This window comes from Talpa europaea (genome assembly GCF_964194135.1).
Source record: "Talpa europaea genome assembly, chromosome: 2".
NCBI classification, from domain to species: Eukaryota; Metazoa; Chordata; class Mammalia; order Eulipotyphla; family Talpidae; genus Talpa; species Talpa europaea.
In genome coordinates this window covers 104400270-104414032 of record NC_140068.1, presented here as the reverse complement: position 1 = coordinate 104414032, position 13763 = coordinate 104400270, and the positions used below count along the sequence as shown (strand labels likewise).

Sequence of the window (13763 nt, the reverse complement as noted above, 5' to 3'; positions counted from 1 at the left end):
CCCAATAAAAAAGGGCAGCAGAGGGGAGGTGGCAGCTGTGTCCAAGTCACAGCAGGGTTGTAAAGAGAAGGGGAGGAAACAGCTGCAGGCATCCAGAGAGGGAGAGAGGCAGCCCGCAGCTGGTTTTAGTCAGCTGGTAGGAAGACATTCAGGCTTGGGGGACAGGGAGTGGGAATGGAGACTGGCGGGCAGGGAAGGTTCCAGCCTGGGAGAAGCCAAGGGCTAGGGAACAGACTAAGATGCCTGTGACCATGGAAAGGGCCTGAGAGAGGGATTTTGGGGTGAGAGAATTCTTGAATAACCAGGGATGGGGACAGCTCACTCACCGGTCACGACAACCAGGGAGAGGGGGCCCACACGCTGCCCGTCACGGAGCCCGAACAAGTTCATCTTGTATTTTCGTGAAGGCTCCAAGCTGGGAACAGTGACCTCGCGCTGGTCCGCGGCCACAGGCACCACCTGGGGCTGCCCAGCCCTGTCCTTGTACTGGACCACGAAGGAGTCAAATTCACCCTCAGGGACCGTCCAGGAGAGGCCCACGGAGTCCGGGGTCACATCTGTCACGGTCAGCTCCCCCAGGCGTGGCTCCTGAGGGGGCTCTGTGGCTGGGGCTGTGGGGAGGGGAGCTGGGGAGACAAGAAACATGACTGAGAGCTCTGGCGGGGACTCCTCCTCCCACAGGGCTCTAGGGCCTCCGGGGGGTGGTGAACTGAGATGAGAAACACATTTTTATTTTCACTGACGTCTACTGAGATGCAGCATTTCCTTCACCAATGAATGTAGAAGTACCAGCCTCGGAGGTACCAGCAGTTCTTGTGACTTTGTCACCAACAGGATCCCGGATGTTTTCATGTCACCTTAAGCGTTATGGCAGAAAGTTCAAAATGCCATTTACACTCATCGCTGCTTCTAAGCGTAGGTCAATCATTATAATTGCTGGTAGGTATTTTTATTTAATGAATTAATAAAGAACTCTCTCTAAAATCATACATCAGGGGTCTCCCTGGTGGCGCAAGGAGTTAAGTCTAAGCATTATGATGCTGTCCACAGCCACTGCAGCACGTGTTTGATCCCCAGCCAAGGAACTGAACCACATGGAGCAGCAGACCTCTCCTGTCTCCCTGCTGTTCGTCTCAGCAGTGTATTTCAGCAGATCTACCTGTTCTGCTCCCCACTCTGTCCCTAATGAATCCTCTAACCCCCCGCCCCCCGCCCCCGTACTTCTGGCCTACACCCTGGCTTTTCTATGCATAAATAAATGAATCTTTAAAAAATAAATAAATAAAATCATACATCATTTTGAATTAAAAATATTTTGATAGTTGTTGATCAATATCATCTGTTTCCTTTGTGCTCCTAAGTATTTATTTTATAGATGTTAAAGCACTGCTTTGAGAGGGTTCCATGGGTTTCACCAGACACCAAGTCACAAAAAACGTTGCAAACCTGTGCCCAGGAAGCCCTGAGGCCAGGCCAAGAGCAACGGCAGCTTCCGGGAGGGAGGAAGACTGAACGGTCAGAAGGGAAAGCCTGTTGCTCAGGCTAGTGGGCTCAGGCCTTTGAGAAGGGATGTGGGTCCTTTAACCCCAATAAAAAAGAGCAGCATGGGCCTCCCCGGTGGCGCAGCGGTTGAGCGCTGGGTTGTGAAGCTGCCCGCAGCCTCTGCCGCGGCGGTTCGATCCCCGGCTGCTCCCCGGCCACCGGAGGAGGGTCCCACATGGCGCGCAGACCTCTCCTGCCTGCCGCCCGCTGCTCCCCTCAGCAGTGTACTTCGGTCCTTCTGCCTGCTCTGCTCCCCGCTCTGGCTCTGGTGAATTCTCTCACCCTCCCGCGCTTCTGACTGTACCCAGTGCTTGTATAAATAAATAAATAAATAAATAAATAAATAAATCTTTAAAAAAAAAAGGGGGGGCAGCAGAGGGGAGGTGGCAGCTGTGTCCAAGTCACAGCAGGGTTGTAAAGAGAAGGGGAGGAAACAGCTGCAGGCATCCAGAGAGGGAGAGAGGCAGCCCGCAGCTGGTTTTAGTCAGCTGGTAGGAAGACATTCAGGCTTGGGGGACAGGGAGTGGGAATGGAGACTGGCGGGCAGGGAAGGTTCCAGCCTGGGAGAAGCCAAGGGCTAGGGAACAGACTAAGATGCCTGTGACCATGGAAAGGGCCTGAGAGAGGGATTTTGGGGTGAGAGAATTCTTGAATAACCAGGGATGGGGACAGCTCACTCACCCGTCATGACAACCAGGGAGAGGGGGCCCACACGCTGCCCGTCACGGAGCCCGAACAAGTTCATCTTGTATTTTCGTGAAGGCTCCAAGCTGGGAACAGTGACCTCGCGCTGGTCCGCGGCCACAGGCACCACCTGGGGCTGCCCAGCCCTGTCCTTGTACTGGACCACGAAGGAGTCAAATTCACCCTCAGGGACCGTCCAGGAGAGGCCCACGGAGTCCGGGGTCACATCTGTCACGGTCAGCTCCCCCAGGCGTGGCTCCTGAGGGGGCTCTGTGGCTGGGGCTGTGGGGAGGGGAGCTGGGGAGACAAGAAACATGACTGAGAGCTCTGGCAGGGACTCCTCCTCCCACAGGGCTCTAGGGCCTCCGGGGGGTGGTGAACTGAGATGAGAAACACATTTTTATTTTCACTGATGTCTACTGAGATGCAGCATTTCCTTCAACAATGAATATAGAAGTACCAGCCTCGGAGGTACCAGCAGTTCTTGTGACTTTGTCACCAACAGGATCCCGGATGTTTTCATGTCACCTTAAGCGTTATGGCAGAAAGTTCAAAATGCCATTTACACTCATCGCTGCTTCTAAGCGTAGGTCAATCATTATAATTGCTGGTAGGTATTTTTATTTAATGAATTAATAAAGAACTCTCTCTAAAATCATACATCAGGGGTCTCCCTGGTGGCGCAAGGAGTTAAGTCTAAGCACTATGAGGCTGTCCACAGCCACTGCAGCACGTGTTTGATCCCCAGCCAAGGAACTGAACCACATGGCCCAGCAGACCTCTCCTGTCTCCCTGCTGCTCCCCTCAGCAGTGTATTTCAGCAGATCTACCTGTTCTGCTCCCCACTCTGTCTCTAATGAATCCTCTCACCCCCTCCCGCCCCCCTTCCCATACTTCTGGCCTACACCCTGGCTCTTGTATGCATAAATAAATGAATCTTTAAAAAATAAATAAATAAAATCATACATCATTTTGAATTAAAAATATTTTGATAGTTGTTGATCAATATCATCTGTTTCCTTTGTGCTCCTAAGTATTTATTTTATAGATGTTAAAGCACTGCTTTGAGAGGGTTCCATGGGTTTCACCAGACACCAAGTCACAAAAAATGTTGCAAACCTGTGCCCAGGAAGCCCTGAGGCCAGGCAGGAGTCAGGCCAAGAGCAACGGCAGCTTCCGGGAGGGAGGAAGAATGAACGGTCAGAAGGGAAAGCCTGTTGCTCAGGCTAGTGGGCTCAGGCCTCTGAGAAGGGATGTGGGTGCTTTAACCCCAATAAAAAAGGGCAGCAGAGGGGAGGTGGCAGCTGTGTTCAAGTCACAGCAGGGTTGTAAAGAGAAGGGGAGGAAACAGCTGCAGGCATCCAGAGAGGGATAGAGACAGCCCGCAGCTGGTTTTAGTCAGCTGGTAGGAAGACATTCAGGCTTGGGGGACAGGGAGTGGGAATGGAGACTGGCGGGCAGGGAAGGTTCCAGCCTGGGAGAAGCCAAGGGCTAGGGAACAGACTAAGATGCCTGTGACCATGGAAAGGGCCTGAGAGAGGGATTTTGGGGTGAGAGAATTCTTGAATAACCAGGGATGGGGACAGCTCACTCACCCGTCATGACAACCAGGGAGAGGGGGCCCACACGCTGCCCGTCACGGAGCCCGAACAAGTTCATCTTGTATTTTCGTGAAGGCTCCAAGCTGGGAACAGTGACCTCGCGCTGGTCCGCGGCCACAGGCACCACCTGGGGCTGCCCAGCCCTGTCCTTGTACTGGACCACAAAGGAGTCAAAGTGGCCCTCAGGGACCGTCCAAGCGAGGCCCACAGAGTTGGGGGTCACATCTGTCATTGTCAGCTCTCCCAGGCGAGGCTCCAGAGGGGGCTCGGTGGCTGGAGGAGTCTCTTCTTCTGTTGGTGGAGCTGAGAGAGATGGTTGGAGGCTGTTAGGAATAGCCTGTCTTTCCCTGGGTAGTAATTATATAGTTGGTGATGCTCACGAGGCAGTTCTCATCAAAGCTACACTGACTGGCAATGTGTGTTGGACCAACTCCCTTCCCTGAATGCCTGCCTGCATCTAGGGCTATACTTGAAGGGCGGGGTGCCAGCCATCACTGAGCCCCAGGCAAGTGTCTCAACTTCTATCTCTATGTCAGTGACAGCAAGTTCTCCCCATCCAGACCTCTCCTTGCACCCCAGATTTGTGTTTGTCCAACATCTACCCTTTGTGCGAAATCAGCGCCTTAGACTCAAGTTCAAACTGAGCTCAGGGCCCACCCCCCGCCCCGACATCTGCTTCCGCCACAGCTACCCCATCTGAGCAAAACCACACCTTCATTCTGAGAGTCACCCCTGAGGCCCCCCCCCTCATAGCCGCCTGTGAGGAAGTACTATGGGCAGCAACTTCAGACCCCTTCTCACCAGCTCCACTGACTTTTACAGGACTACATGAGGGCCTCCTAATCCACTCTACCCTCACCCCTTTCACTGTCCCCCACTGTTAGCTCATCAGTCAACACCTGTTCCCACATGGTTTCCAGCCCACTCAGAGAAGTCAAGTTCTCACAGTGGCCTCTAAGGCCCCAAGTGTACATGTCTCACACCACCCCTTCCACTCTCACAGGCCACATGCTCATCCCCAAGGCCCACACAACTTGTCCTTTTCCTCCACATCTTCCCTCAGTGAGGGGCTTTCCCTGCCCCCCTCACCACCGCTTCCCCCACACCTACTGGGCTTTGCTTTTCTCCATGGCTCTCCTCACTGACATTTTTCTGCAATTTGGTGCCTGTCTCCCTCTGCCTGAATGTGAGCCCCACAGGCAGGAGCTTGGCCTGATCACTGCTATGTCCCCAGCCTGGCACACCACACAATTTTGTCAAATTAGGGCTGGTCAGCGTGTCTGTGCTGGAACAACTGAGCTTGGGGTCAGCAGGTCCCACTGCTCCAGAATGAGCTGGCTTCGTCAGCGGCCCAGCCTGGACGATGATCTCAAGAGGTGCCTCGCAGAGGGGGTGGCTGGGGGAGTGGGCTTCCCAAGAGTGGTTTCTCTGGCTCCTCTGGGACAAGATGAGGCCCCAGACAGATAGAATTTGCTTAAAAAAATAGGCAGGTGACAGGTCTGAGCGAGGAGGACGGCATGGAGCCAGGGGATGGGCATGGAGAGGCCACATGCATCTCGTCCACCTGCCAGACCAGCGCTGCGCCCCACCCCTCTGCCTCAGGGCTGTTAGTGCCATAGCATCAACCTCCTGCCCTCTGCCCTCTGTGCTTCTTTCTAAGGGGAGAGCAACTGTCCCTCGCCATCAAGCTTTGTTAAGTTTGGCTTAACCAGAAAGGCACGAGTTACAACTGCCCATGAGTATGCGGACGATTGTTTTCCAGCTTAGAAATGCCTCTGACACGCTGCCTGCCTGCATTTCTTCTGGCAAAGGCACGGCAGTGCCTCCAGCTCTGCAAATTCCAGCTGCCCCCCGCCACTGTGCTGCTCTGACAGTGGACATTCTCTCTTTTTCCTTCAAGGGCCACTTATTTTATCCTGGACAATTTGTGTTTTAATATACCCAGTATCTCATCACAGATATACAGTGATTTTTCCACAGTGGGTTTGGACAGAAAGTCAAAAGGAATCGAGGGGGCCTCCCTGGTGGCGCAAGGGGTTAAGCACTGCACTATGAAGCAATCCACAGCCTCTGCAGCATGAGTTCAATCCCCAGCCAACCAGGGAGCAACCCACACGGCAAGGCAGACCTCTCCTGTTTCTCCCGCTGCTCCCCTTGGCAGTGTATTTCAGCCAGTCTGCCTGTTCTGTTCCCCACTCTGTCTCTGGTGGATCCTCTCACACAGCACCCCCCACCCGCATCTCTGGCCTGTACCCCAGCTCTTGTATACATGAATACATTACACTACCACTTCTAACCCTGTGATAGGGTGGATATTGCTTGCTCCATCTCGACGATGAGGAAACCGAGGTTCTGGGAAGAAAGGCAATGTTTCCAAGATCACACAGCTAAGAACTGGGGAAGCCAGAAGTGGAACTCAACTCATCAGATTCCAAAACTCAATTTTCCTCCATTGCACCACCTCAGGGGGTGCCTGACACAGTTGCCCCTTATCCAAGGGCCAGGGCCTCACACAGCCCTGGATGGACTGACCAAGGGTCACCCTAGCGGGGACCTATGCAGCATGTCTTGGGAGCAGCACTGTCCCCATCCTGGACCTCAGGCCCCAGCACAGTAACTCAGGGTGACTTCCTTTCCCTGTCCTCTCTGGGCTGCCTGAAGCAAAGAAAATTGGGAGTGGATTGTGCTAGAAATTAAACCAAACAAGTCACTGTGAGTTTGTGAAAACACAGAAACCACACTCTGGAAAACTTCCCTGCTTTTAAGTTTTTAACCTTTTCTCTTAGAATAAAGACTGTTTTTGGAAAAGGTATGTCTTTGTTTCCGTGAGCAAAAGGGGAAACAGATGCCCTCATTGTGACCAAGTTCAGCAGGCCACAGGGTAACTTGGGATCCAGCCAGAGGCTCCATGGAGGAGGATCTGGGTGGTCTGTGTGGCTGAGGTGGTCCATGCCTGGGCCTGATAGGGTTGGAAGGGGTGTTCCCTGCTGTGAAGTCACTCACTGGATGCGTGGTAAAGAAAGTGGCCAGCTGCACAGATGGAGAGGCGAGTGGACACCTCAGGGACACTGGCCATCTGGGCCAGTAGCTGGCCATGCCAAGGGGCTGAAGCAGACCCCAGAGCAAGGACAGTCATAAGAATCATAGTGGCAGACACTGGCACATGCTGACTCCGTGCCAGCCTTCGTTCTTAGTGCTTTAGACTATTAAATTCATTTAACCTCGCTGCTTGACAGACAAGGAAACAGAAAATTTAAAACTTGTTTAAGGTCATAGCTGGTTGGACCAGGTTCCCAGTGAATTCTAGGTTGCCCAGAAGCAGGTGGGGCCTTGTGGTTCCACTGCAACAAGGGACAGCTATTCTCACAGATAGGAGGGGGGCCAGCAGAGGGAGGACACCTAACCATGCCCCTGTGCTCACTCACCGGTCGTGCCGACGGTGGACACGGGGCCCACTCGCCGGCCCTCATGCAGGCCATACAGGTTCATCTTGTACTTGCGCCCCGGCTCCAGGCCCCGCACCGTGACCTCACTCTCATCGCCCCCGACACGCACCACCTGCGGCCCGTCCCTGCCCTTGTACTGGACGGTGAAGGAGTCAAAGTGGCCCTGGGGGACGGTCCAGGACAGGGTCAGCGAGTCTGGGGAGGCGTCTGTCACGGTCAGCTCCCCCAGGACGGGCTCCTCGGGGGGCTCCGGGGCCTCTGTGATGGCTTCTGTGGGGACCTTTTCATCTGGAGCTAAGAAGGAGAGACACAGAGAGGGTGAGGCAGGGACCACAGGAGGGGTCTGGAGCCCCGGGACAAGGATGGAGTAGCCATGGCCATGGTGGGCCCTGACGGCAGTGCATGGAAGTCCTTCCTCGGGCTGAGTGGTCCTGCTCAGCTGACACCTCACAGACAGGCCTGGAGCCTCTGGGGCCCTGTGGGGACCCAGTGCAGACACCAGCTCAGCTCACCCAGGCCCTGCTCTGCCCAGGAGGACCAGAAGGAGGCTCAGCCCACAGCAGAGGGGCCCGAGCCATCCACTCAGCCACCACAGAGAGAGGGTGATCCTCCCGCTGGGCCCCACCCTGGGGCTTCCTCTGTCCACTCACCCGTCACCCCGATGGTGGAGATGGGGCCCACGCGCCTGCCATTGTGGAAGCCGTACAGGTTCATCTTGTACTTGTGGTCCGGCTCTAGGCCTGAGATGGTGGCCGTGTCCTCGTGGCCTGGCACGCGCACCACCTTGGGCTGGCCGTCCCCGTTCTTGTACTGGATCAGGAAGTGGTCAAACTGGCCCTCGGGGACGGTCCAGGAGAGTTGCAGGGAGTTGGGGGTGGCATCTGTGATGGCCAGCTCCCCCAGGCGGGGCTCCTTGGGGGCCTCCGAGGTCTCTGTGGGGCTGGGGATCTCGTCCACAGGTTCCCGGGGAGCTGAGAGAGAAGATAAGGCATGGGCTTAAACAGCCACTTGCTTTACTGGTGACATTAATCATGCCACTAAAGCATATCCTGTAAATATATTCCTCAAGTTGTAGGCTTGGGGGTTTAGCCTTTGTGTTGGACATTCAGAAACTCTTTAATGGAGAGAGGACTAACCCCACCATGTATTGCTGTCAGGACTGCACTGGTGGGTTTTGTGGTGGGGTGCAACAGAGGGGGAGTCTCCCCTCATGTCTGAGAAAGGAGTTGAGATGGAAAGAGAAAAGTCTAAGGAATTCTACAAGTTCACTGACAGTGCTACGCTCTGAGGGGCAGGGCGGCTCTTCCCACCTCTGCTCGTTCCTATCAGCTCCTGCTCTTCTCAGTCTTTTCAGCTGCCTCCCTCACTCCACCCCACTTACCAGGGCAGAAGATGGAATGTGCTCTGGCTAAGGCCTCCAAGGCAGGCCTGCTCCTCCCTCTCCTTTAACCTTAAGGAATGAATAGCTAAGGCCATGCCTCAGATGAGAGTGGGAGAAAGATCTGTGGGTGGGGGTTGCAGGCGGGGGAGGCCCCAGGTCTTCTCTGGCTGGGTCTGGAATCACAGCCTAAGGGCACCTACCCACCCCCACTGAACTGGGTTTCTGCAGAGCCGCCACTGAGGGGGGACTATGTGCAAGGGAAGTCAGCCCCTCTGAGACCCACTCCCCGGCCCATGGACTACGAAGGAACAGAAGGTTGAGGCAAGAATGATAACCCAGGCATGAATGGGAAGGCAGGGAGGTGAGGAGGAAAAAAGGACACAGGAGTGAGTCAGGGAGAAATAGCAGCTCCTGCTGAAACAGCGATTACACGTGTCAGGCACCATTCTAAGTGAGGTTTGTGTGTTCACTGATTAGTTCTAACAAATCCATGAAGCAATTGTCATCTGCAGCCTATGTGACAGATGAGAAAGCTGAGGTACAGAGGGGTTCGGTAACTTGCACTAGGTCCCATAAGGCTGCACAGTTGGGACTAAAATCCAGGCCACTGGCTGCAGAGCTCGGATTCCCGGGCATGATGCTGCACAGCTACAGCAATGGCACTGGACGGGGGGAGGCTGGGCTCCCAGGAACTCTGGGCGGGCGCTGGACGTGAGCCTCTGCCCTGCTCCAAGCTGGCTGGGGGCGCAGGGCCGGGGTGGCCGGAGGATCTGCAGCTCTGCTCTAAACAGAGCAGTAATCGCAGGAGGGTGAGGGGAGCGTGACAGAAATTCGGAAACCGTGACGGGGAAGAAGTCCAGCAAAAACCATGGGGAAAGCACACAGCAGCTGACACGCGCAGGAGTGGGAGTAGGAGGGGATAGCCTGGGGTGGAGGAGCCATTCCAGGTGCGAGGCATGGGAATGGGGCCTGTTCTTGGAAGGGAGAAGTATGGCCAAGAAAGCAGTTAGGGGGTGGTGGCTGGAGAAGCCCTGAGAAGCAGGGAAGCATGGGAAAGCTTTGGCAGGAGCAGGGCTGAGAAAGAGAAGATGGAGGGAGGAGGGGGCGCACCAGGCGAGGTCCAGCTCAGGGGACCGGGGCTGGGGAAAGGAGGCCCCGAGGTCCTGACTCACCCGTGGTGGCCACCACAGACACAGGTCCCACACGCTGCCTGCCGTGAAGCCCGTAGAGGTTCATCTTATACTTGCGGTCAGGCTCCAGGCCCGAGACAGTGAGCTGGTTCTCATCCCCTGCAACGGGCACTACCTGCGGCTGCCCCTGCGCGTCTTTGTACTGGACTGTGAAGGAGTTGAAGGAGCCCCGAGCCACCGTCCAGGACAGGTGCACGGAGTCTGGGGTGGCGTCAGTCACGGTCAGGTCCCCCAGCAGGGGTTCTCTGGTCTCTGGAGCTGTAAAGAAGAGGATCCAGCCAGGGCTGAGCTCCAGCCCCAAGTTGGGGTTTGGGGTTTGGGGTTTGGAAAGATTGTTGCACCTGGGAGAGGGGTGTCATTATTTGATTAGTGTGCATGGTGAATTTCTGGGAAGTCTGGCTCAGCCAAGGTATGACACACTTTCTGGGCCTTGGGGAGCAGCTGAATGGGATGGGAAGGGCTAGCAGTGAGGGGGGGCAGTGTTGGCTGCCCCTACCCCCCGGGAGAGGGGCCAGGGCAGAGTCAGCCATCTCGCTGGGGGATCCCAGCTGCTTCCTGGCTGAGAGTTAGTGTGCAGAGAGCTGGGTGTGGGGTAGCATGGGAGCTTAGGTGGCTGCCACTCACCAGTGGTGCCATCAGCTATGAGGGGGCCATGCCGCTTCTTGTTGGCAATCCCGAACAGAGTGAATCTGTACTTGTGGTCGGGGTCCAGCGGGGAGACAATGACTGAGCGTTCAGGCCCTTCCACGGGCACTACGTGGGGCCGTCCATCCTTATCCCTGTATTGGACTAGGAAGGAGTCGAACTGGCCTTCGGGAACAGTCCAGGAGAGGAGTAGCGAGTCTGGGGTGGGGTCTGTCACCCACAGCTTTCCCAGGCGGGGCAAAGTCACTGAGCTGGGATCACTCGGAGGCACTAGGGAGAGGCGGGTAGAGAGAAGGGAGGGACACAGATCATACGAGAAAGGGAAATCCACCTGTGCGAGGTCGTACAGTCATTGCATAAAGGTGTATGACTGGGCGGCGCTAAAGGGCTGAAATCCAGCCAACACTCTGCTTGCCTAGTGGTGTGCCCCGATGAGGGCTATGCCCAGCCAGAGGAAGGGGTGCCTTCTGCTAAATGGCACAAAAGCAGTGTATGGACTAATGTGGCCCTGAGTCTATCCACAGCCTGCGGAGGCCCTTCAGAGAAGGGAATCCAGCAAGGCCCGTCTGCAGCTGCATGGCCAGGAAAGTCTTCTAGGGCCATCTCCACTGCCCCTGGGCAACTACTAGCTGGTTTCTCCTCCAAGAAAGGGAAGCCTGATCCATGACTGTTTTAATGTGGGAGAGCCTCCAACACCTGTGCTGGGCCCCTTTCCTACTCTCCCACCCTGCACCACCAACCCTCACTCCCCACCCCTGAGCTGTCAGCTGGTATAAGCAAGGTCCTCAGCTTGGCTCCACCTCTCTCCAGGCTTCACCCCCCTCTTTGCACTTTCTCCTCAGCCCAGATTCCAGAGAGAGATGTCAACACTGGTTGTAGCCACATCCTCACCTCCATTACTCTCCCAGCCCAGCTCCACCCTCCACCAGGCAGCTCTCATCAAGGTCCATGGTGTACTGTGGACACTCTGCAGGCCTGAATCACTCTTATGGAATCTGACATGTCCAGCCGCGCCCTTGGTTTTGATGTCCAGGACACCATTCTCCCTGGTTCTGCCCCTTTCCCCAAGTTCGCTCCTCTCTGACCACTCATACTCTGATACTGGCCCTCTCCTGGGTTCCAGAGGTCCTGTCTCTTGGCACTGACTCACACCTGGTCCTCAGGCCTTCCCTGTGCTCTCCAGGCCCACGAGGGCAGCATCGCCACCTGCCCCCCTCACTTTCTGCTTGGTGACCTCCCTCTCAGTGCCTTGATTCTCCACATCTTTAAAACAGGTGTGCCTCTGGGGCTGCTGTAGGATGAAGCACAATGGCACACCAAGGGCATCCTGTACACTCCTTACTCTTAGCAAAAGTTCGAACGATGTTCATCCAATGGCCGCGCTGCACTGTTCCTCACTTCTGCTGTTCCTTGCCTCTGGAAGTGAGCGGCCATATCCAGAAATGGGGGGGGGGGTGTGCCCTGGTGTCCTTGCTTCCCTTCACTGCCTAAAACCCGGGCTGTCACAGTCCCAGGAAGGCCATATACTTATTTTCTGGCTCTTACCACACTTCTCCAGTTATCTTCCACGGCAGCCTCAGTGTTATTTGAAAACTAACCATATCACTCTCAGCTTAAAATCTTTCAGAACCCCTCTTAAGATGAGGTCCAACCAAGCTCCTTAGTCACATACCAGACCAGTTTCCCCAGCTCCCCAGGCTCCCTGCTCTTCATCCAGAGAAAACAGATATGGATTCTCTTACAGGGCCACACCACTCCCGCCTCACTTGCCATGGCTCCCTCTACCTGTGCTCTCCTCAGCCTCTCTGTCTGAACCTCCACTCTTGCCCTTCAGGATTCCTCTCAGGCACCACTGCCTCCAGGAAGTCTTCCTGGATTTCCCATAGCACTGGGAAGACCTCCCTTAAGACTGTGCAGAGGGGGCCTCCCCGGTGGCGCAGCGGTTGAGCGCTGGGTTGATAGGCTGCCCGCAGCCTCTGCAGCGCTGGTTCGATCCCCGGCTGCTCCCCAACCACCGGAGGAGGGTCCCACATGGCGCGCAGACCTCTCCTGCCGCCCGCTGCTCCCCTCAGCAGTGTATTTCGTCAGTCTGCCTGTTCTGTTCCCCGCTCTGGCTCTGGTGAATTCTCTCACCCTCCCACGCTTCTGACTGTACCCAGTGCTTGTATAAATAAATAAATAAATAAAAATCTTAAAAAAAAAAAAAAAAGACTGTGCAGAGGGCAGGGGTGTGTGATGGCTCTCACTCACCAATCTTGGCTTCAGCCACCCGGGGGCCGTGTTTCTTCTTGCCTGTGAGCCCATACAGGATAAATTTGTACTTGCGGCCGATCTCCAGGTTGGGGATGAGGGCAGAGCGCCTGGGTCCCTCCACAGGCACCACCTGGGCCCCATTCCTGTCCTTGTACTGGATTATGAAAGAGTCAAATTCGCCTTCAGGGACTGTCCAGTGTAGGAGCAGGGAGTCGGAGGATGCATCGGTCACGGTCAGGTCACCCAGGCGTGGTGGGATCAGGGGCTTCTCAGGCTTCTCTCCATCCTTGTCTGGTGTGGGGTGGTGGAGGGCAAAGCAAAGCAGGTGAACTCAACCACTCTCTCATCCCTGTCTCTTTCTCCTCTGTGCCATCCCGGACTGCTCCCTTCATGAAAGCCTCCATTTCACCACCACCCCCAGCTCTGTGACCAGCCTTGCTGGGTGGAGAGGCATTAACTCCTCTCCTCCCCCCCAGTTTCTGTAATGGAGAACTTTGGCCCTTCTCATGTGACAGTCCCCTAATCCCTCACAAAGTCCCCAGCCCTCTCTACACCAAGATCATTCCTGTGCCCAGTGGTACTTCCTGAGAGTTTTGAACCTCTCCCTGCTGCTTTAGACCCATCAAAACCTTCTCAGTCCCTCAGAACTTCCTCTCTCTTGCTATCCTTTCTCCAAGTGCTAAATGAGCTGGAGTTGTAGGAAGAGCCAGCTACCTCGGACCCATGTAGAGGAATCAGGGGGGAATGTGAGATCCAGACACCCAGGTCCTGTCCTTCACTAGTTCTGCAAACCTTACCACCTCTTACATCCAGATGGCTGGGGCACCCCAATGCCAAGGAACCCCTACTCCCAGCAGAAACTGGCTCGTGGGGAGCTGTTCACTGCCAGCCAGATTCCCGGGGTGGGGGGCAGCCCACATCCTGGCCTACCCAGTGAAGGAATGGAGAGGGCTGTGGGGAATGGATGGGAAGGTGGGGGCTGGGGTATCCTTAGGGCCAGAGGTCTCCCCACTCATGCCCT

General features: G+C 55.5%; 1 protein-coding gene across 1 annotated transcript in view; it reads right to left on the bottom strand.

Annotated features, from left to right (window-relative positions):
- TNXB (tenascin XB) overlaps positions 1 to 13763 on the bottom strand; it is a 49360-nt gene that overhangs the window by 23853 nt on the left and 11744 nt on the right. The window contains exons 8-13 of the mRNA XM_084229089.1: positions 12740 to 13033; positions 10469 to 10759; positions 9827 to 10102; positions 7924 to 8244; positions 7253 to 7567; positions 327 to 626 (exon numbers count right to left, since the gene is read on the bottom strand). Of these exons, the coding sequence (XP_084085215.1) occupies positions 327 to 626; positions 7253 to 7567; positions 7924 to 8244; positions 9827 to 10102; positions 10469 to 10759; positions 12740 to 13033 (1797 nt within the window). The remainder of the gene's footprint in view (positions 1 to 326; positions 627 to 7252; positions 7568 to 7923; positions 8245 to 9826; positions 10103 to 10468; positions 10760 to 12739; positions 13034 to 13763) is intronic.